The sequence below is a fragment of the Monodon monoceros genome, unplaced genomic scaffold (genome assembly GCF_005190385.1).
Source record: "Monodon monoceros isolate NGI ecotype Baffin Bay Population unplaced genomic scaffold, NGI_Narwhal_1 Super_Scaffold_11, whole genome shotgun sequence".
In the NCBI taxonomy this organism is placed as follows: Eukaryota; Metazoa; Chordata; class Mammalia; order Artiodactyla; family Monodontidae; genus Monodon; species Monodon monoceros.
This window is the reverse complement of record NW_021703767.1, coordinates 86,765,687-86,789,228: the sequence shown is the minus strand read 5'-3', so window position 1 is coordinate 86,789,228 and position 23,542 is coordinate 86,765,687. Positions and strand designations below refer to the sequence as shown.

At 40.2% G+C, this 23,542-nt stretch overlaps 1 protein-coding gene across 3 annotated transcripts in view; it reads right to left on the bottom strand.

Moving 5' to 3' along the window:
* The window catches only part of PEX5L (peroxisomal biogenesis factor 5 like), a 173,196-nt gene that overhangs the window by 58,728 nt on the left and 90,926 nt on the right, over positions 1 to 23,542 (bottom strand). For 2 of the 3 annotated variants that reach the window (XM_029215455.1, XM_029215454.1), the window contains 4 exons: positions 20,772 to 20,966; positions 17,526 to 17,649; positions 15,912 to 16,008; positions 5,766 to 5,861 (listed from right to left, as the gene is read on the bottom strand). In XM_029215455.1, coding sequence (XP_029071288.1) covers positions 5,766 to 5,861; positions 15,912 to 16,008; positions 17,526 to 17,649; positions 20,772 to 20,966 — 512 coding nt within the window. Of the gene's footprint in view, positions 1 to 5,765; positions 5,862 to 15,911; positions 16,009 to 17,525; positions 17,653 to 20,771; positions 20,967 to 23,542 lie in introns of all 3 variants that reach the window. The other variant, XM_029215456.1, reaches the window with a different exon arrangement.

Sequence of the window (23,542 nt, the reverse complement as noted above, 5' to 3'; positions counted from 1 at the left end):
ATGCGGTACGCAGGCCTCTCACTGTTGTGGCCTCTCCCGTTGCGGAGCACAGGCTCCGGACGTGCAGGCTCAGCGGCCATGGCTCACGGGCCCAGCCACTCTGCGGCATGTGGGATCTTCCCGGACCGGGGCACAAACCCGTGTCCCCTGCATCGGCAGGTGGACTCTCAACCACTGTGCCACCAGGGAAGCCCAGCCAAAGCAATCTTGAGAAAGAAAAACGGAGCTAGAGGAATCAGGCTCCCTGACTTCAGACTATACTACAAAGCTACATAATCAGACAGTATGGTACTGGCACAAAAACAGAAATATAGATCAATGGAACAGGATAGAAAGCCCAGAGATAAACCCACGCACATGTGGTCACCTTATCTTTGATAAAGGAGGCAAGAATATACAGTGGAGAAAGGACAGCCTCTTCAATAAGTGGTGCTGGAAAAACTGGACAACTACATGTAAAAGAATGAAATTAGAACACTTCCTAACACCATACACAAAGATAAACTCAAAACGGATTAAAGACCTAAGTGTACGGCCAGACACTATTAAACTCTTAGAGGAAAACATAGGCAGAACACTCCATGACATAAATCACAGCAAGATCCTTTTTGACCCACCTCCTAGAGAAAGGGAAATAAAAACAAAAATAAACAAATGGGACCTAATGAAACTTCAAAGCTTTTGCACAGCAAAGGAAACCATAAACAAGACAAAAAGACAACCCTCAGAATGGGAGAAAATATTTGCAAATGAAGCAACAAAGGATTAATCTCCAAAATTTACAAGCAGCTCATGCAGCTCAATATCAAAAAAACAAACAACCCAATCCAAAAATGGGCAGAAGACCTAAATAGACATTTCTCCAAAGAAGATATACAGATTGCCAACAAACACATGAAAGAATGCTCAACATCATTAATCATTAGAGAAATGCAAATCAAAACTACAATGAGATATCATCTCATACCAGTCAGAATGGCCATCATCAAAAAATCTACAAACAATAAATGCTGGAGAGGGTGTGGAGAAAAAGGAACCCTCTTGCATTGTTGGTGGGAATGTAAATTGATACAGCCACTATGGAGAACAGTATGGAGGTTCCTTAGAAAACTAAAAATAGAACTACCATATGACCCAGCAATCCCACTACTGGGCATATACCCTGAGAAAACCATAATTCAAAAAGAGTCATGTACCACAATGTTCATTGCAGCTCTATATACAATAGCAAGGACATGGAAGCAATCTAAGTGTCCATCGACAGATGAATTGATAAAGAAGATGTGGCACACACATACAATGGAATATTACTCAGCCATAAGAAGAAACGAAATTGAGTTATCTGTAGTGAGGTGGATGGACCTAGAGAATGTCATACAGAGTGAAGTAAGTCAGAAAGAGGAAAACAAATACCATATGCTAACACATATATATGGAATCTAAAAAAAGAAAAAAAAATGGTCATGAAGAACTTAGGGGCAAGACGGGAATAAAGACACAGACCTACTAGAAAATGGACTTCCGGATATGGGGAGGGGGAAGGGTAAGCTGTGACAAAGTGAGAGAGTGGCATGGACATATATATACTACCAAATGTAAAATAGATAGCTAGTGGGAAGCAGCCACATAGCACAGGGAGATCAGCTTGGTGCTTTGTGACCACCTAGGGGGTGGAATAGGGAGGGTAGGAGGGAGGGAGACGCAAGAAGGAAAAGATATGCGATATATGTATAACTGATTCACTTTGTTGTAAAGCAGAAACTAACACACCATTGTAAAGCAATTATACTCCAATAAAGATGTTAAAAAAAATCAGTCCCTATGCTCACCTCTGTTTAAACATCTGTCAAATAAAATAATAACTGTTTAAAAAAAAAAAAGACAGAGTGGGGACAGCAGGCAATGAGGCTGTTGTGCAAGAGGAATAGAGAGCAGAGCAGTGCCCCTGGAGCTTGTGAGGGGATTAGGCGCAGAAGGAGGACCAGGTGCCAAGTCATGAGGCAGGATGATGACCAAAAAATATGAGGGTTTAAGAATGGAATAGAATGTGAAATAGAAGGAATATTGGCATCAGTGATATAAAAATGGAGACTTTGGAAAAATTCAACTTGCTCCAGGCATGGTTTACATGTGGGTCTTACTAGTGTTTGGAACAGTCTCTGATGAAGCCAGTCTGTGGTGCCATTCTTTATTGGTCTTGAAATGAAGAATGTGGCGCTTTTAGTTCTCTTAAGAATCTTAGACTCTAATAGTGTCTATAGTTTACCCCTTCTTCCTTGATTACCAACGTAATACATGTTTATGATAGAACATTTGGAAAATATAGATAGCTAATGGAAGAAATCACTCCAAATCCAGCCACCCAAGGATAACTACTGTTAAGGTTAGGGCACAGACTCTCTTTATGCTTATACAGTGCAGTGCTTCAGAATATGGGCTCTGGAGTCTGGGTGAAGATCATGACTTTGTAACTTGCTAAATGAGAGTTGTTCATTTTCAGTCTATCTTAATTGCTTATAAAATGCCACGTAACTGTCTGCAATATCTTTAAGCCTCAGTTTTCTCATCTGCAGAATGAAAATAGTAATATTACCTTCCTCATAAGACTGCTGGGAGGATTAAATGAGAATCCACGCAAAGCTCCCGAGGGAGTGCCTGGCACACAGTATGTATTCTAACCTGTTAGGTATTAAGCTACTATCATTTTACGAAGTTGGGATCATATTGTAAAACTCAGTATATAAATTATTCCAATTATCACTAGACATTTTTACACGATGTTAAATATTTTTCTATGATGTACTTTTTAATGGTTACATAGCATTTTATTGTAGAGATATTAACTTAGTTAATTCTCTGTAATGGGACACTTGAGCTGTTCCCAAATTTTCACTATTTAAAAAAATTCTACAGATAAAATGTTGCAAACTTTCACGATTATTTCTCTAGCATAAATTCTGAGAAGTGGCTGGGTCAAGGGACATGTATATTTCCAAGACTCGGATCCGTTTTATTATGTCTTCTACTATGAATTTAGATTAAACCCTGGATAAGAGTAACGCTGGGAAGTAAGTAGTTCACATGTGTGTGCAGTTTTGAAGGTCTGATATACCATCAGCTTAGTGAAACACAACCCCCGCCCCCATGCCTCACGCCTATTTTCTCCACACCTGTTCACACCTTCCGGTCAGCATCATCCTCCCTCATTCCTTAAGGAAGCTTCTCAGTTCCAGGCTTCCAGCTGAGCAAATGTGCTTACAATTTTCTGCTTTGCTGGGAATTCTGTACTTACCATTCACTTCACTTGAAGATACAAACGTATAGCATTCTTAGTATATTAGACATCCAAGCCCCTCATCTTATAATGAAGAAACTAAAGTAGAAGGGAGCAAATGTCTTGTCTGAGTCAGTCATCTGGTCCATGCCATTGTTAGACAACTACTCAAAGCTAGCTCATTCCTTTATCTCTTGTACCTAGTTCAGCAGCCAGCACAAATGTTTGCTGAATGACTACTTCTAGTAACTTACAGCATTTTAGGATTTTGCAGCTGGAAAGGACCATAGAGGTGTGGAAAAATGAGACTTATATTGGTTAATGAGATGTTTGTTGTTATTTAGTTATTAGCAACAAGTTGGAATAACAACTCTGGTCTCTCAATTCCAAAGAGACAAGGAGAAGCCAGGAGAAAACAAGGCTTCCTGGGGTGAATGAGCGTCATGTAGAGAAGGGATTCACCTAATTTTGCCTTGTTCCAGAGAGGGCAAAGCCAGGGGTAAGAAAACTGGTAGTTGCTTGTAGGCCAATTTCAGCCTAATTCAGGGAAGAGCTTCTTTAATTGTTAGGACTGTCCAAAACCGAAACAGGTTTTCTTGAAAAGTGAGTTGCCCTTAATTGAAAATGTTCAAGTAGAAACAGGGTATGTTTGAAAAGAAAAAAAATTGTTTTGTATGCCTGGTTGGGATAGATGACTTCTAAGGTCTCTACCAAAACTAAGATTAAGTGACTTTATGAATAGATAGATACACAGATGGACAATTTTTTCCTTGTTGATATGTTACTTTGTAACTAAGTCTTTGTAATTAAGTCTTGAGTTTGAACTCATTGTCTCATTATAAATGGGTCCAGAGAAAGTAACATACCACTGTAAAGGAATCATACTCCAATAAAGATGTTAAAAAAAAATAAAAATAAATGGGACCAGATAAATTATAAAGTCTTTACTGCCCCAAGATTCTATGGTTCTAAATCATCTTCTTTTTAATGCTAATTCAGTGTCCTATACACAGTAGGAGCTCAAAAGAAACTTAAATTAGCTCTTAAGTCTGGAAAAATCTACGTTTAAGATAAACTGAGCTACAGGCCCCATGCAGTTGAACTTAATTGAACGCAGCTGGTCTCAATCAAATCTATCAGTTGATCACGTTCAAGAGCACTAAATATGCCTTAACTTTTAATTAAAAAGGTTAAAATTAAAAGAAGAAATTTGGGTGGATTGTATTGTGATGAGATAAAAGTGTTCTCTTATTAGGTTTCTGAATGATGATAGGAAATTTGGCTGGAATTATTTCCTAGAATATAAAGAATCTTTTTAATATTAAATTGCAAGTATGATTTAATTGCACTTCAAGTATGGAGTTACGGAAAGACTGCCCGTAGTATAATAATTTCATCCAAATTCTAGAGGTAAGATGGCCACATAAATGAACCATATTACAGGAATACTTTCAAGTTTCAAGATTTCACATCAGTAATAGAAATAGAGGTCCCAGCAAGTTCATACTTGGGTTGGGTGAAAAGCTCAACTCTCAAATAGTCTTCTAGCAAAGCTTTGGTGAGAATCATAGATGGCACCTGTGATGCACTCTTTGCACTTTTACCCAGGAAGGAAATGCATAAAAAACAGCAAAAGATGCTTTTTTTTTGGCTTCCCTTTTCCCTTTCTTTCCTCCTTCTCTCTCCCTCTCTCTCTCTTTAGAAGGCTAAATAAGGAAAATAATGTTCAAATTAAATGTTTCATTTGATTTATCAACATTGTCATTGTTTTGGACACCCTTAACAGTAAAATAAATTATGGCTCAAGTCAAGATGGGCTATCCATTGATTAGAATATCTCAGCCCTGCCTTCTTCCCCCACCCAGTTAGGAAAATGTATACTATTTCAGGGGTAGTAAAACCGTCTATGTTTCAGACATTGTGCTAGATGCCAGAGAGATAAAAACATCAGGCATGAACCCTGGCTTCACAGAAGCATAGCAAATGCATAGCATAAGTTCATCATGGGATACACGCAAGACTCAGAGTTTTCTGACCCAAGACTCCAGAAGTCACTACTAATCTACCACAGAATTGGCATAAGAGGTGACATCTATTAGTCACCCTGGGTGGGAAGTCAAAAGTTCTCTGGTGGCCTGCCCTGGTGGCGCAGTGGTTGGGAGTCCACCTGCCAATGCAGGGGACACGGGTTCGTGCCCCGGTCCGAGAAGATCCCACATGCCGCAGAGCGGCTGGGCCCGTGAGCCATGGCTGCTGAGCCTGCGCGTCCGGAGCCTGTGCTCCGCAACGGGAGAGGCCATAACGGTGAGAGGCCCGCGTACCAGAAAAAAAAAAAAAAAAAGTTCTCTGGTAACATGTCTCATTCCAACAATCATAGTCATGATTATTTCATGTCTATAAAGACCCATTTAATATGTATCCTGCTGAAGTTTGATTGTTTTGAATTCCACTCTCAGAAACATAAAACAGAAAAACAAACCAAAAAACTTACCTCCACTGCTGCTTTTGCCCTTTCAAATTCCTCTTCTAAGGAGTGGTTTCTGGAAAGCAATGCACTTCCCCAGCGTTGTTCTTTGGTCAGTCGAGCCTGAAATAAACCAAACACATGGTGTTATCATTTCGGAATCACATAATACAAAAATGCAAATATTTTTCCTTTTCCCATAGTCCCCTAGAGTTTAAGAAGCACCTTCAACTGATGCCATTTTTGGAGTACTTTGCAAGCATGAGGATGTCCAAACTGGGAGGGTGCGTGCACGTGTCTTCGAGCAGTGAGTCTCAGCCCTGGTCGTATTAAAAACAACGCCCAGGCCCAACCTCCCAAAGACCTTACTTTTCATTGGTCTTGGTTCAAGGCATTGATATTTTAGTAAGTCTCCCCATGTGATTCTAATATGCAGCTAAGATGGAGAATCTCTATTAGTAGGCTAGACCTGGAAGCTGATGTTCGAGCTTTCAGCTTGTTAGGAGGACCAGCCTCAGGTGAAACTGTGAAAGTTGCAGACAGGGAAGGTAGCTGCTAGGTCTTTCTCCTTATACTCAGCTGAGCTTCGTGCCGAATTGTCTTTCCTTTGCCTTATCTCTACTGGCACACATCTGTCTCACGTCCCATTTCCTCAGGACATTGCTCTCTGCTCAATAATAGTCACTTAGATAAAATCATGTCTGGTAATGCCAACTGCTATGTCACAATTAACAGGCAATGTGATATACATCTTAACTTAGCTAAATGCAAATATTTCCAGAAGACCCCCCCCCTACAAAGAGTTTGCTGGAATTTAAAAAATGTTATTATTTTAAATTTCACAAACAATGAATACATTCTTTTTGAAAAAAAATTAATCATGGAAAATAAGAGGTGTAATTCTAGACCTTTTTTCTTTGAAGTTACATATATTTACGCACCCATAGATAGAATATCGCAACGTCTTTCAAAAAGCTTTTTGAAACATGAATGGTATGCTGTTCTGTGGTTTACCTTTTTCTACTCAACAATGTACCTTGGAGAGTCTCCACATTTTGTACTTACAGATCTACCTCAGTCTTTCCCCAGGGATTTCCTAGTAAGTATATACGGTACTTCGATTAGAGCTCTATGAGCATTCAGAGTGTTTTGAGTTTTCTCCACGTAACTGCTTGCTTTCTTCTCTATCTTCTTTCTCTGCTGTGAGGTCCACGTGGATAAGATTTTGTCTGATAACTTTTGTACTGCCCCATCCCAAGCCCAGGGCCTGACAAGTGATGCATGCCCCAAGGATGCCTGTGGATGGACTGCGGGAGGAGGGATTGCACTGCTAAGGCAGCTGGGTCTGGGGAGAAGGAGGAGAGAGGCTCGGAGTGGAGTCCCCCGCCCCCTTTCATTGCAGGGCAGGCGTGGCTCCTCGGCCAGATGGTACATTGCTGTCCTGCAGGGATGCTCAACCTCCACTTCTATGGGAATTACTTGAACAGGCTTGGGTCCCACCCCAGACCAATGAAGTGACCTCTGAAGGTGGGGCCCAGGAATTAAATTAAGTTTGAAAATTAAATTAAGTTTGAAAAGCTCCTGTGGTGATTTTGAAGAGCAGTCATGTTTGAGAACCAAAACTACAGTGAAACTTTGCTCTTCACCCAGCACTTACCATCTATTCCGCTCAGCTGCTTTTCATTCTTTCTCCACCATCCCTGGTCCTCAGGAGGAACCCCCTTCTTTAATGATTATACAGTGGGAACACCAGGGCTCACTAAATGCCAGATGCTGCTTCAAGTCCTTTACTTACTACAACTCATGTTGTCTTTTCAGCAGCCTGAGGTGGGTCCTACCATTAACTCCGCGACTTTGAGGCACAGAGAGCAATTAAGTAATTAACTAAAACCTGCCCCTAGTCTCACAGCTAGTTAAGTGGTAGGGCTGGTGCTTCTGGGCCATGTGCCTAACCACTGGACGCACTGCCTCTCACAGGAGGCTGTGCTCAACTGGCCATTTTAGGAAGATGCAAAACATAGAAAAGCTGTCCCTTGGAGTTCCATGCATGGTTGAGGGTGTTAGCCAAGAAGCCGTCTCAAAGAGTGTGGGCTGAAAATAAAAATAAAGTAATAGGAAAATTTCTGAGCATAAATAACAGTCTTAGACTGCATTTTGCTTTAATGACTGTGAAAGGTTAATTTATTTGAACATTAATATATGTTTTCTCCTCCTTGATATATTTATTCCCTGCTGTATCCCTGGCATCTCCTGCAAATAGCTGGTGCTCCATAAATAATCAGCAAATATTGGTTGAAAATATGCTGTCAGGGAATATATGAATGACTGAATTAAAGATATTTCTCTCAAGGTCTCCTGGCCAGTCTGGAGTCTAAAGAGGGTTTATAGGAGATTGGGAGGGACTTGATTTTTTGTCCTATGCCTGGAGTGGCAGAGCTCTGTGCTAGCAAGCCTTGGTTCTGGGGGTGGGGAGTGGCTGCAGGATGCCCAGGTGGGGTGCCTAGTAAAGAGCAAGGCCTGTGAGCAGCTCAGGGTTGAGACCTCTGGAGCAGCGCCTGTGGTCCGAAACGGGAGGGCCATGAGGGCTGGTCGGGGCCTGCCCTGGCATCAGTGCCTTGCTCTCTGGTGGGCCAGGCCCAGTGGCCATCACGAACAAGCATCCTCCCTTATTCTCTGGGCCCTGTGGAAGCTACTACCTTATTCTAACCCAGACAATCGAGGCAGGAAGGGGGAGATTGATACAGGTTCCAGAGATCAGAATGTAAACATATCTTTTGGGGGGCCACCATTCAGCCCACTTCAACCCTCATCTGACGCTCTTGGGTGACAGTATATTTGATTAACAAATATCAAGGTGCAGATGATTTATAACCCTTTAGAACTGACAGCTTGTTAGGGTGTTACAGCCTGGAAGAGAAGTTAACCCCAGAGATGACAGGACTTTACTGTCATGTAGAAAGCTAATCAGTCTTACATCTAACTTGGTAAACTTATTTTGGCATTTCTTTCTCAACTGGCTATATACATCTCTGTTCCTTAATCCTTTGCTTTTGGGACCAACTCTTTTGTCTTCCTGCTGCTTCCTTCATGAATGAAATAAACAAATTTTTAAACATGTGGCCACATAGTAAGAAATAAACTTTGTGCATTTATATAATAATGTCATGAATGACACTAGGAGAAGAAAGAGAAAGCACTAATATTTCTTCCCAAGGCACCTCCTTTTATTAGAGGCACTTTTCACCAGTGAAATATGATCTGCCTTTCCTGTGAAGCCTGACCTAACAGGACTCCATTACTGTCACTGGCTTCCCTTCATCAATGTTTCATGACCCAAGTGGATTATGAATCACAGGATGCAAAGCGTACCATATATCAGGAAGAAGAGGAAAATCTCTCTCTCAGGATTCTAGACTTACAGTTCATATTTTCTCTTCTGCCTAAAACAGCAAGTGTAAATAGAATCTTACTGTGCAAATGAAATTTTATTTTGATAGTACAGTTACTATTTAGGTAAGTGCTATTTTCCACATTGATAGAAAAGCTTTATGTTATTACTGATTCAAATATTATCTTCCTTGTTGCCCAAGGAAGCATAAAGTAAATGTTATAAAATATGAGAAGGTAGTGAATGTAAACAGAGGCACTTTTCAAGCTGAGAGTAGTATACAACTAAAGGTTCTGAGACTTTTTAGCAACTCAGCAGCGTGCCCAGACATGCTGATTTAGGACTGAGAATGAAATACAGACTATAACACATAGTAAAGATCAGCCTTCTTTTCGAGCAACACTTTTTAAAAAAATTTACATCTAATTTCATGACAGGCAAAACTGTAATATGGGAAAACATATAAATAATGCTTGTAAACTGCAGGTATTTCTTAGTATTTAACTAGAGGAATGATAAACAGGACAGTTACACCTGTAAGTCTGAGTTGCAGTTATTTTGGTAGCACAATGACTATAATAGCAGTTCTCAAGCTTTAGCATGCATTGGAATCACCTGGAGGTCATGTTCAACCACCCTTTGCAGGGCTCCACGCCCATGGGTTTCTGAGACAGTAGGTGTGGGGTGGGCCGTAGAATCGTCTTTTCTAACAAGTTCCCAGGTGATGCTGATACTGCTGGTCCAGGCACCACACTGTGAGAACTTCTGATCCAAAAATTGACATTATGTGCACGTAGGTGGAGCTCTGGAGTTCACAAATATACTCTGATATAGGCATTTCTTTTCTTCTTTGCATGATTTTGAAAAATGCTCCACAGTTAACAGCAACCTCCTGGAAATGCCTTGGCTTTAAAAACAGCATTTTAATTGGTTTAAGCTAATTGGATTTTAGGGTATTACAGTCTCCAAAGAAGAAAGCATTTAATTCCCCCAGCTGTTGATTGCACTGAATGATCGGCACTAGGTAAAGGGAAAGAAGAAAGAATTAAATAACCCTAAAAATAATATTATGCTTTGTTCTCTTTATTCAAAATTATGACTGTGATCAAAATTATGATTTGCAAATGACTGTATTTGTGGCTGTCATTGTCCTAGCATAATTTTGTTGGCTACCCTCTGTAGCAGTTGTTGATAGCTTTCCATACAATTGCTAGAGATCTTCCACAGAAACACATTTTTAAAAAGCTCAGCATCTTTCCAAAAGAAATTGAAGGACAAAAGGGATCTGCTTAACTGTAGAAAAGAAAAATATAACAACTAGCAGACCTTATATAACAGCCATTAAAAGCATACTCTCGGGCTTCCCTGGTGGCGCAGTGGTTGAAAGTCTGCCTGCCGATGCAGGGGACACGGGTTCGTGCCCCGGTCCGGGAAGATCCCACGTGCCGCGGAGCGGCTGGGCCCGTGAGCCATAGCCGCTGGGCCTGCGCGTCCGGAGCCTGTGCTCCGTCCGCAACGGGAGAGGCCACAACAGTGAGAGGCCCGCGTACCGCAAAAAAAGAAAAAAAAAAAGCATACTCTCTGAAGTCAGACTGCCTGGGGTCAAATCCGGGTTTACCATTTACTATTAATGGTGACCTTGAACAAATTAATCTCTATAATCCTCAGTTGTTGTTGTTTTTTTCTTTTTTTTTTGGCTGTGTCATGCGGCCTGTGGTATCTTAATTCATAAACCCCAGGGCCCTTGGCAGTGAAAGCATGGAGTCCTAACCATTGGACCTCCAGGGAATTCCCAATTCTCAGTATTCTCATCTGCCAAGTGTATATTCACTTATGGAGTCCATGTAAGACTCAAGTGCAATAATTCATGTAAATAATACACACAAAATGCTCAGTACATAGGAAGTGCTCAATAAAATTGGCTTTTGGGCCTTCCCTGGGAGTCCAGTGGTTAAGACTACACCCTCCCAATGCAGGGGGCACGGGTTTGATCCCTGGTTGGGGAACTAAGATCCTGCACGTCGGCGACATGGCCAAAAAAAGAAAAATAAACAACAAAAAAATTGGCTTTTGTTATTATCATTTTTCTGGTTACCGCTTATCAGGTGTGACTTTGGAAATTCATTTAAAAAATCTGTGTTTAGAACACTTGTTTAGTGGTTTTTACAGACAAGTTGGACTCATGCTAGAAGAGATCTTCTGAACACTTGCCTCATTAAGGTGGTCAGGATATTTTTTCTTAATCAGTCAACAGACATTTATCATTGAAAGCATACAAAAAACCTGTACCTTATGTGTCAAGAGCAAATTCCCAAAGTTTTGTGCAAAGGTGGGCAGCACATGGTTCCCATCTTCCTCCAACTATGAAATTCTATGTTATGGAACACCAAGGCAAGTCAGGGCTGATTTTTAAAGTGGATGGACAGTCTATTAGCATACTACATAACTAAAAATTATTTTTGGAACTAGCCTCAAAATGATAAAAGAATAAAAATTTGTCCTTTTTTTCTGTCCTTTAACCATTAGCTTCTACTTTTGAATTTTGTAATTTGACAAACATTTTGTTTCTCCTTTTTGTTAGCATCCCTTATTTTTTCACTTTAAAAAGTATTTGGTGAGTACCTAGTATGTGTAGATTTTCTACTATGCTGAAAATGATCTTCAGATTTCTTTCCGTCCTTTTTGCTTTCCTGCTGTTCTTGTTTTCCTGCCTTCTTTGCTTTGTTCCTTTCTTCCATCTTCGCTTGCTTTCTTCCTCATTGGCAGCTCACTGTGTGTGGCCAGGAGGGGAAAAGGGATATTGATGTGGCTCCTGTGCTGTCCTCCGAAAAGCAAAACTGTATTTACAGTGTACTATCTAATTGTTTCTACTAGACATAAAGGTCTTCATACTTCTTATATTCTCTCTCATCTTTCTAACTTTTCCACTGCCTCACTTATGGCTTTACGGATAGTAGACATTCAATCTCATTTGTTGAATTGAAACGGAACAAAATGGAATCCATTAGCATTTCTAAGAGTAAGAGGTTGAGAATGAATTTGGGAGGGGAGGCACGAAATTGTGCATGGCCTCAGATCGGGTGACAATCCTAATTCATCTTACAAAGTTTCCGGAGGAAAGTGATATTTTTTAAAATCACTTAACTCATATTAACCCTATAAACTAAGTAATAATCAGGGCTTGCAATGAGAAGGGAAATCGATGGTCTTGTGAGTTCTCTTAGGCGGATAAGCTAGATGTGGCTGATAGGAGGTGATGTGTGATGAAGAACAAAGGCTTTAGAAGCTGATGGGTGTGATTTGAATGCTAGGTCCTCTCCATTCTAGCTGAGTCACCTTGGGAAAATTACTTCTGTTCTCTAAGATGCATTTCTCGTCTGAGAAATGGAGATAACATGAATTCCCAAGATTATTGTAAACGTTTCAAATAATATATTAGAAATACCTTACATTTCTATTAACATGCATTTCCTTTTACATTATTCCTTTAAAAATTTAGAAAACATATCTGCACTTTTAAAGTTTAGATTGTTCTGGTTTGGGATACTGCCAACTTGATGGAATTTTGACAATGTGGAAGGAAGCATTTGCTCTGCCCAAATCAGCAAAATCAGAGCGTTACAAGATTGTGACTCAGTATTTGGAGAGCCTGGCTGCCCCACCTTCTCATGAAGTCCAGCTTAGGGCGGCAAGAGCCTGTGTTGGAGCGCTCCTTCCAGGGTCCAGACTTGAAAAAGAAATGTGTGAACCATCACTCTCTGGCAGAAGTTTCTTTTCTTTTGCCTCACCACTATCTCATTTATGGAAAAGCTAATTTTATATCATTACCTTCTGTGTTTCTCTTCAATGTTTCAAATATTTTTTAATTTTTCAGATTGCACGATTTCTTTAAATAATTAACTCCAGGGAATATAAATAACACAGTTTGCATAATATCAAGAAACTTTATTCTTTAAATATACAGAGATTATATAATTTATTATAATCTCATGCCACTCTGATTAGTATATTCAAAACACTATTTGAAAGAGACTAGTCTATGTTTTTCTTTTTCCCCATCTTGAAAATGAACAAACATGAGAATTCTCATTGAGAGCTTTCATTCTCTTTGTGATTCTGAAATATGATTTTTGAGCAAAGCTTGTAAATAGCTCCTCACCTGTTGAACTAAGATAATTTATGTTGGCTTGAGGGAGAAGAAGATATTTCCTTGATTTTCCTATGAACCATCTGAGTGACTGGAGCAATAATAACTTTTGGTAAGCTGAAATTGTTTACTTGAATAGTTTGCAAGTCAGTTTAAGTCGAATTTTTATACCATTTCATCATCTTATTTATATAAAGAGATCATATATTTAAGAGCAGTATGCTTCTAACAGTAAAAACACCTTTCTGTCTTTTATTACAAGTAGATGAGTCTATTCTCTTGCTGTTCCACTTGAGTGACTTAATATTCTAGATGATTAAATCCCAAATTCATGAAATTTTCCTATTTAACCATAGGCTGGAATTAAAACTAGGAGATTACAAATTTCCTTAGTTTAGGCAAATCTTGTTAAGTAAACATGCAGTGTTTTTTAAGAAAACAATTTAAGGGATGAATGCTTTACAAATAATTGGTAACCTTCTAAAATAATTCACTATGATTTATCTAGACAGAACTATCTCAGGGCATTTTACATTATATTTTGGAGGACAATGTTGGGTATCTCATACAAATTTTCCAAAGCACATTGTGTTTTCTTAAAGGCACACCGGTGGGTAAGTGGAAGGACAATATGGTGGGATGAAATCAGACAACCAGCGGGAGAGTAGCAGTCATTGGAATAATAAGATAAATGCATTGTGGGTCTCCACGGCAACCGAGGACCCCAGCTGATCCTCCTTCCCTCCACCTCCGTGTGGAAGAGCCCACCTGTGCCATATCTTACCCTGCTCCAGAGACTAGTGTTCTCCTGCTATATTAAATTGTTCCAGCGACTTCCCTGGCGGCAGAGAGGTTAAGAATCCGCCTGCCAATGCAGGGGACACGGGTTCGAGCCCTGGTCCGGGAAGATCCCACGTGCCGCGGAGCAACTAAGCCCATGCGCCACAACTACTGAGCCTGCGCTCTAGAGCCCGCGAACCACAACTACTGAAGCCCGGGCGCCTAGAGCCCATGCTCCGCAACAAGAGAAGCCACCGCAATGAGAAGCCCGTGCACCGCAACAAAGAGCAGCCCCCCCTTGCCGCAACTAGAGAAGAGCCTGAGTGCAGTAACGAAGACCCAACACAGCCATAAATAAATAAATAAACAAATTAAAAAAAATTGTTCCAAGGATTCCAGTTTACGAAACAGTACCAATTATTTAGCTGGGTCTAAATCTCTAATGCACTTATCAAGAAACGTTTCTCTAATAAATGTTATCAACTTGCTTTTTAAAAAGATACATTCAGAATGAACAAAGATGAAGAAAATACATTTTCACGCTACATTTACAATTCATTAAGCTTCCCAGGGTTATTTGTTCTGGAAGTTAGCTGACTTGTTTTCCGACTGAGTTCTGGGAGCAGTAATGCCCGCCTCTCTCTTGTGGAGGGTGAGGTGCACGTGGAGGTGCTGTTAATGGCCTAGGTTTCCAGATGCCTTCCATTTCCTAGCTGTGTCCTCCTGCCCTCTGCCGCTTACTGGTTGTGAGTGCGTCGACAATTTTCCTTACTCTCACTGTGCCTTAGTTTCCCCCTCTATAAAATGGGGTTAAAAAATACACTTAACTCATAGAGTCATTGGTCAGGATCAAGTGAGCTAATTAATATGTATTAGAAGGCCTTCTCATAGCACTCAATAATATTTGCTATTATCATACTTATCCCTTTACTCACTTCAGACAATATATCTTCCCTCTTAGTTTCAATACCTTATCTAGTAAACTCAAGAAAATCTCTCTTGCTCATTTCATCCCACTTATTTCCAACTGGATTGTAGATGCGTGAACGTGGACACATTTCTTAAGAGATCAAGGCTGTACCCTTGCAAAGTGTTTGAGCAAATGAAAACACTGAGGCTGATGGCCCTTCTTGGCCCAGCCAAGGTCACTAGTCACAGGCAAACCAGTTACACTGAAGTCGAGGGTCAAGTAGCAGACAGACAGGTCTGGTACATGCCCTACTTCCACTGGTGATTAGTTGGGTGCCCCTGTAAAAGGATTTTGACTTTACCAAGACTCTTCAAAGACCTTTAAAGTGAGTCCAATAAAAATTCACAGGATTACTTGAGTATTAGATATAATATATGAAAAGCACAAGGTCCCTAATACTTAGAGGGTACTCACAAATGGTAGTTCTTAGTATTATCATGATTGCTAATACTATAATTATTTATTCCTTAGCAACAAATTTATTTTAATGTGACAGTCAGGATGCTGATGTGTGAGTATCTTGGTCTGTAGGGCAAAGTTGTGAATGACTGCTCAAGATGTAATTTCCTCTTGTTTGTGCCTGTTACATAAATTGTGCTAATACTGGAGTAGAACAGATTTTGTATTGGAAAATAATGTAACAGTAAGTGGTAGAACAAGGAAAAAGTGCTAAGTACATGGTGAGTTCATTGACACATTTTCCAGCCAAATCTATCTATCTATCTTTCATCAGTTATTTTAAGCATTGAGATAGATACTGAGTGAGAAAGCATATGAAATAGAAAATACGGAAAAAATACTTCAGATTTTTCTGGTGAAATTTTAAATATTTATGACATAAATTATCTATTAGTAAAGATAGGTGCACTGAGGAATTGGTTTTGTTACCTGTGTTGGAGGCACCAATTCCAGCTCCGCAGCCGACTCAGAGTTCAGGGCGCTTTTCCCACCACTCAGTTCTGGCTGAGATCTGTGCTCTGAGGACCTACAAGGGACACATGGAGGAAATTAATGTAAATCGAGAAGCGAATTCACCTAGAAACCCAGTCAAGAAATCTGGTTAATTTGGATCGTTGAGAACCATGGTAACAAAGCTCTCAACAGACATTTGATGAAAAAGATAACATATATTTCCATTATAATGACCACGTTTGGAATTTAAGTGGCTGCAATGTGTTAGGTGTTATTCTCTCTGACTGTTTTAGAATTCAGGTCAGTTACATGCAAAGAGTAAATAAACGCAAAACCATTTTTGTTACAGAGTTCTGCTTCATTAAAAAAGTAATTTTTGGGTGGGGAGGGGATCTTCTCACAAAGTGTCTTAGTGAGATTTGATCTTTATATAGAATTTGAAATGTCATAATAAATGGAGATGTGTGACGGGCGACCGGAGTCTGAAACATGCCGTCCTTTAGGAAGCTTTAAAAACATGGTAAGGGCCTCCCTGGTGGCGCAGTGGTTGAGAGTCCGCCTGCCGATGCAGGGGACACGGGTTCGTGCCCCGGTCCGGGAAGATCCCTCATGCCACAGAGCGGCTAGGCCTGTGAGCCATGGCCGCTGAGCCTGCGCATCCGGAGCCTGTGCTCCGCAACGGGAGAGGCCACAACAGTGCGAGGCCCGCGTACCGCAAAAAAAAAAACATGGTAAAATTCAAGTGGCTAGTTTTTCTCATGGGCATCCATGGAATATACTTAATTAGTGCATTATCCGACAGTGGTGATTAAGAAAGTCAGAAAGGTTACCTGTGTAGCCAAAAACATTTAATTTAACTATTATTCATGTTGTACATTGAATATACACATATGTAAAATTACACATGCACGTAATTTGATTGGCTCAGTTACATGTTCAGAAAATTATCAACAAATATTAGGCAAATATTGAATATTAAATTATGAATCTACCAAAATCCTTATTGGCTGAATTTTTGACAATTAAGATGAAATAATTTAGTTTTAGAAGCCACAATTATTAACATTAATAGGAGGTTATAAATGGCAGCAAGTATCTGGATTGACTTAATTCTTTGGCTATTTCAGTAGACAAGTATATGACACATAAATGGCTATTTTCTTTTTTCAGTTTTTTAAAAAAATATTTTAATTTATTTTTAAAATTAAAAAAAACTTTATACAATTTTTAAAGGTTACACTCCATTTACAGTTATTACAAAATACTGGCTATTCCCCGTGTAGTACAAAACATCCTTGTAGCCTATCTTACACCCAATAGTTTATACTTCCCACTCCCCCATCCCTATACTGCCCCCTCAACTGATAACTACTAGTTTATTCTCTGTATCTGCAGGTCTGCTTCTTTTTTTGTTATATCCACTAGTTTGTTATATTTTTTAGATTCCACACATGTGATATCATACAGTATTTGTCTTTCTCTGTCTAATTTATCTTACTTAGCAGAATGCCCTCCAAGTCCACCCATGTTGCTGCAAATGGCAAAGTTTCATTTTTTTTATGGCTATTTTCTGATATTAAAATATCTTACCATAAAAGTTCTTTTGATCCAGTTCTAGATGAGCTTGATTTTCTCTCTGCCATGGGATGTCCCTTGCTATTTCGATCTCCATGAAACTTAACATCATCCCATTTTTCCAGTTGTGTTTGAATGTCTACTAAGGAGACAAGAAGGGGGTGAGGGGGACGGGGGAGAATACGAGGTGCAGAGAGAAGAAGAGAGATTAAGACTGAGAAGTCTTATACAAGTGAACTTTAATTAACTGATGTTCTTCTACCCCAAGACCAAAGGCTGCAAGAAAATTAATTAAAACATGTATAGCTAAATAAATATGAGACCTATTAAGAGAAATGGGATTGCTTTTACAGTTAAACAATCAAGTATATTTTTTTACCTGAATTTATTTCAAGAGCTGTGTGCATTCTGAATTTTGTGTATGAGCCCATGGGATCTGGTAAAGAATGAGCATATGCAGTACTATCCTATGGGCCTCCAGCTAAGAGGTGGCTTTGAGGCATTTCTGGCACATTTCGGGAAAGAAATTCTGTTTAAAGAGATGAGCCTTGTTATTAAAAGGAGGTGGGAAGAAACTGGGACACTTTTTACAGGTTTTGTTATAGACTACCTAATTTTTCACCAAAGAAGGGAATTTATAATGGGGATAGAGAGGAAGGAGGCAATGGAGAAAGTTAGTGTATGCTAGGACCATTGTCTCCCTGTGGCTGAATTCTTACAAAGAACCTGGCTGGTTCCCTCTCATGAATAGGTGTGTGACTGTGAACAATCCACTTAGACAACCTTAGAGGCCAGTTTTTTCGTTTATAAAAAGGTAGGTTTGCAGTCAGTGTCCTCTAAAGTCGTTTAAGCTAAGAATTTTTTTTTTTTTTTTTTTCGGTACGCGGGCCTCTCACTGTTGTGGCCTCTCCCATCGCGGAGCACAGGCTCCGGATGCACAGGCTCAGCGGCCATGGCTCACGGGCCCAGCCGCTCCGTGGCATGTGGGATCCTCCTGGACCGGGGCACGAACCCGTGTCCCCTGCCTCGGCAGGCAGACTCTCAACCACTGCGCCACCAGGGAAGCCCCCTAAACTAAGAATTTTTTGACTTCTTCACAAGGCATTTTCTCAAAAGCAGAGGAATGAAAGTATCATTTATGTGTTTATTATATTATATTGTAATGTATTTAACAATATACCCTTATGCATATGTATAAATTTCACTTATTGAAATGGAATAAACCTAGAGCACACGGATGATGAGGAAATAATTATAAAATTTTCCTCCAGAGAGGCAGGCCTCAAAAAGTGACGTGGCAGAGGAGCGCAGATCCTGTGTGTGCAACCAGTTTGAGCAGCGTGCTGGTTCTCTTCTCTTTCTCTATGATCTATCCTTGGTGAGCTCATCTACACCCGTGACTGTGATGGCTATTCATAGGTTTCTGACTTTCAAATCTCTATTTCCTGCTTGGTTCTCTTTCCTGAGTTCTAGATTTACACATTTAACAGTCCATTGGACATCTCTACAGAGAAGCTCCACAGTTTCCTCATATATAACAGGTTCAAAACTGAACTTGACAATTTCCACCTTGACATCCCCCCCCCCCCCCCCCACCCCCCGCCTTCTCCTCTTGTACCCTCATCACAGAGTTTGGCACATTCTATATCTCTTCCTTGCTGGCATGCATATATCTACCCAGTCCACAAGTCTTGTTTTTATTTATTTATTTTTGAACCCGTCTGCCTCTCACTATCCCCTCTGTCACTCTCTTATGTATTGTCTCCCTGCCTCCATTCCTTTCTCCACACATCCAAAAGAGAAAAATTTTTCTAAAATAGAACCTGTTGATGTCACTCCTCTGAGTAAAAACCCTTCAACCCTGCCCTCCCCACAAACTTAACAACCTGGCATCCAAGAACTCCCATTATCTGACCCCTGGTGATGCTCAGATTTATTTCTCAGTACTCTACCGTTCTTGAATACTGTAGCAGTGCTTGTATTTGCTTGAAAAGGCATCTTTCTGTGTTTGTCTACTTGTGTGTGACTCCCTTTCTCTTCTGCATCAGGAATGCCCTGCCCCTTCCTTCCCGCCTCTCTTTGACCCATATTTTTCATCTGGCAAATTCTTACTCAACCTTCAAGACTGCTCATATAGTACCTCCTATAAGGCACCTTCTATAACCTCCTGGCTGGGTGAGGGGCTTAACCTGGGCTTTTCTTTATTGCAGCACATAGTACATATTTTATTATAATTATTTTAATCATTTTTCTATCTCTCCACTAGACTGTAAACTTACTAAGGGGCAGAAAGCTTATATTATTTATCTTTGTATTTCCAGCACATAGTACGGAACACAACAGATATTTAGAGAAATGTTTACTGAACAACTGAATAAATTAATTCATGGCCATCTAACATGTATATATATCACAGTGCTAAGCGATTTTACATATATGTATATCCTCTTTAACCTTTGTAACTTTATGGATAAGTTACTAATATGCTCATTTTGTGGATACTTACCCATCCATGTTTCCCTTGGCTTTCTGAAATAACTGTTACCTTTCTTTCTCTTAAGAAAGGGGAGCTTAATTGACTGGTTCCATGATCTGAGGTTAAGGTCTCCTTTCTCGGGGAAGATGTACAGTGGAGAGAAGTACAGGCTTTGAAGTTAATTAGAGCTTGGCTCAAATTCCAGCTCTTCCTCATACTAACTGGGATCTTGGGCAAGTTATTTAAATTTGAAAATTTGGTTCCTCATTCATTTCAAAGAGTTGTGATGAATTAACAGGCTAATATATGTAAATCACGTAGCACAGTTCTGGACATTGTAAGTCATCAGTGAATGGCCGCTGTTATTATTGTATTGGACGTATCCCCACACATGTTACATGTTACTGTTCCTTCTGGCTGTTCCCGGACCTTGGGTTAGAGTTTTCTCTTTCTAGACTCTCTTCCCCTCTAGACTGAATTCTCCTAGAGAGCAAGATTCGTGTCTTATTTTTACTGTAACTCCAGTGCCTAGTGTGGTACCTGTCATCTATCAGAAACTCAATACACATGGGTTGTACAAATAAATGTATAAATCCACACCAGTTCTGCAAAGTTGAGCTCCCCAACTGCTATTTAATCTAAGCACAAAGAAGTGTGTCCTGTCCAGTTTCCTACATAGAATTAATCTTTTCTACTGCTTTGTCCATGGTTTTAATGTCATTTGTAGAACTTCCTTGTTGTATTAAGCACAAGTGAACAGCAGCAGACACGAGCTATTGCCTTACCTAAGTCTAGGGATGCCGTCTCTGGGTTTCGGAGAGCCTGGCCTCTCTGCTCAGCATCCGCACTGATGAGGTCAGGCCCATCAGCCTTTTTCTTGAGGGATGAGGTTTTTGATGAGGCCTCCAACTTCTTGGCTTTGGTTTGGGTTTGAGAGACGGGTTCACTCAGGTCAAGGAGATCTAAACCTGTGGTCAATACTATCAAAGATGGAAGAGGTTAAGAGAAGCTCACTCACTGCTCTGAAATTATTTTTTAAAAATAGGTTTCAGTTGGGTGCAGAAGGATTTTGTGTTTGTAGTGTAGGCTAGAAGAACCAAATTAAATTAGCTCACCACTGATTTATAAAAATAGTTTGTATTTAGACTGGGAAGCTTGCTGCATGTCCTCCTTTATTTGTCACGGTAGAAATCTGCAGGACTTAGACCAGCCTCACCAGTGATGAAGGTTTGGACGGAATTAAAATGATAAAATTGAATCTGAGTTCAGGTACTATTTACTTTATGGCTTTGCTTTATAAAGAGGCTTATTTCAGAGTGCAGTTTTTCCAGAGCAGAGTCAATCTATCATATTCAGAGAGATGCTTGCAAAACAGTGATGAGGAAGATTTGGTAGTTTCTGAATGTCTCTGTGCTTTAATTTCAAACTACTAAAGTATCCAGGGTATAAAGGAATGCTGTTAATAATCTTTTATTTAATTAAGCAGTTCAATCAGAAAACGGCTTGCTGTTTGGGCTCACACTAGAGAGGTATTTTATAATCCATAGTTAATGAATAGGGTACACATGTTAATGCCTTTGGTGCTTAATATGCAAATTTAAATTTCAGTGTAACAAACCATAAAATGGTTACACTTTTACTTCCCAGCAGGTTGATTACACTGTGTTAAATACTCTAATGAAGGCAGAAATAATAATTTGTTCAAATGCAAACTAGGCAAATGAGAATTAAAAAGGCAAGCTCTGTAACCCTTCATTCTTCTTTCTCGTAAGTGCAAGTGTTTGACTAGCTCATTGTGAGAAATGGAAAATTCCTATTAGAAAAAGTCCCTCCAGCCCTACCCCTCTTTCAGCCCTGGCACCTGGGGGGCTGGCTTCTGAACTGGCCTGATGGCTTCCTGACCTAGGGTCTCTTCACCCGGCTAGCTTAGGAAAGCCACTCAAGTGACAGGCACACTCCTTGTGCAAACCCTTCCCAGCACCGTCTACAACCTTCGCACCTCTCCTTCTCCTCTTTGATCTCCCGGCTTGTCTCTTGGTAGGAAATGGATTTTTGTTGACATCTCAACACTCTTCCATCTATTTCCCACTTGCATTCAAGGCAGGGCCAGGGCTTAATTAATTTCACAACCAGGATTTCTTTAGTACTGATCGTTGAGCTCCTCATGAGCTAACCATCCTACGGGATTCTTAGGATAGAATCTTTACTCTCAGTAATCTTGCTTTCTGATTTCAGTTACAAATTACAACAGTTGGATGATATAATGGTGAAGTGGAAAGACCTGGCTCTACCACCGCTTAGCTGTGTGACTTGGAGTAAGCTTCTTGACCTCTCTGAGTTTCAGTGTCCTCATCTGAAAAACGCAGAATTAAGTCTGTGCTTTAGGTATGACATGAAGATTAAATTATCTAATCTGTAAGTCAAATGTGTAAAGTGCCAGGCATACTGTAGGTATTCAGTAAATGTTATTTCCATTCTTTGGTGGCCAATTTGTGATGCTTTTCTTTCCATTTCCTTTTTCTTGCTCTCCTATTTTCCCCACTCCTCTCTGTTTCAGGCAAGAATCAGATCCATACACCGACAGAAAGAGGAAACACCACCGGGAATAAAATGGAGGATGAGACAAGATATTGGTTCTACAGAAGATGCTATGAAGTAAATTTTTCATAAAAAGGCCTGAAAGTGTCATCTCATCTGAGCTTATCTTGTCCCAGTCTTCCTGAGGAGACAGGAACCACTTTCCAATGCAAGATGCTCTGAGCTACGAGGAGTATTTTGTGGCCGGCAAGTACTTGAATGTGGGGGGGAGAAGAGTAGCTTTCAGAGCTCAGCTGCCTGGCTTGATGTCTAAAATGTAAGCGCAGCAAGCAGCCAAGGTAGGCTAGGATGCCACACATTTCATATCCTTTGAATGTTTAAATGGAAATTTCCAGGCCACGGTTGTGTTGGCAGGGGTTCTATAGGCCCACCGTGATTTCCTTATAACAGAAGGAAGGAAGTGGATAACAGTCTCTGGAATGCCATATATGTCTTTTTACTAATTGCGCAAACAATTAAGAATTAGTCACTTGCTCCTACACTTCTTTTAGAAACAAATTCCATAGGACTCGTCTGCTTGCATATAGGAAGTACATTTGTTACAGAATAATAACTGATGAGTATTAATTTAATTCTATATCTTTCTTACCGTTCAGAATAAATGAATTGCTCAAAGACTGAATTGCGAATTCAAACTTGGCTCAGTAACGTTTTTTTCCGCTCCAAACTGTCCTCAGCACTTCCTGAGTTTGTTCTGAGCTCTCCGTTCCTTTGTTCTTTTCCCAGCAAATGTGAAACAACTGCTGGGCACAGACAAAAGGCCCTATTTGTTATAGTTGATGAAGGGGGTGCCTTGGAGGTTGAATGGCAAGCTCGAAGCTGAGAGAGTCCCTGGGGAACACAATTTCAAAAGCATAGAAGGATGTGTTCAGCCTTTCACTTTGTGAAGGAAGACAAATCTCATTTTAGTGTGTGAGTGTGCGTGTGTGTGCGTGCATGTGGTGTGCACTTTAGTTAA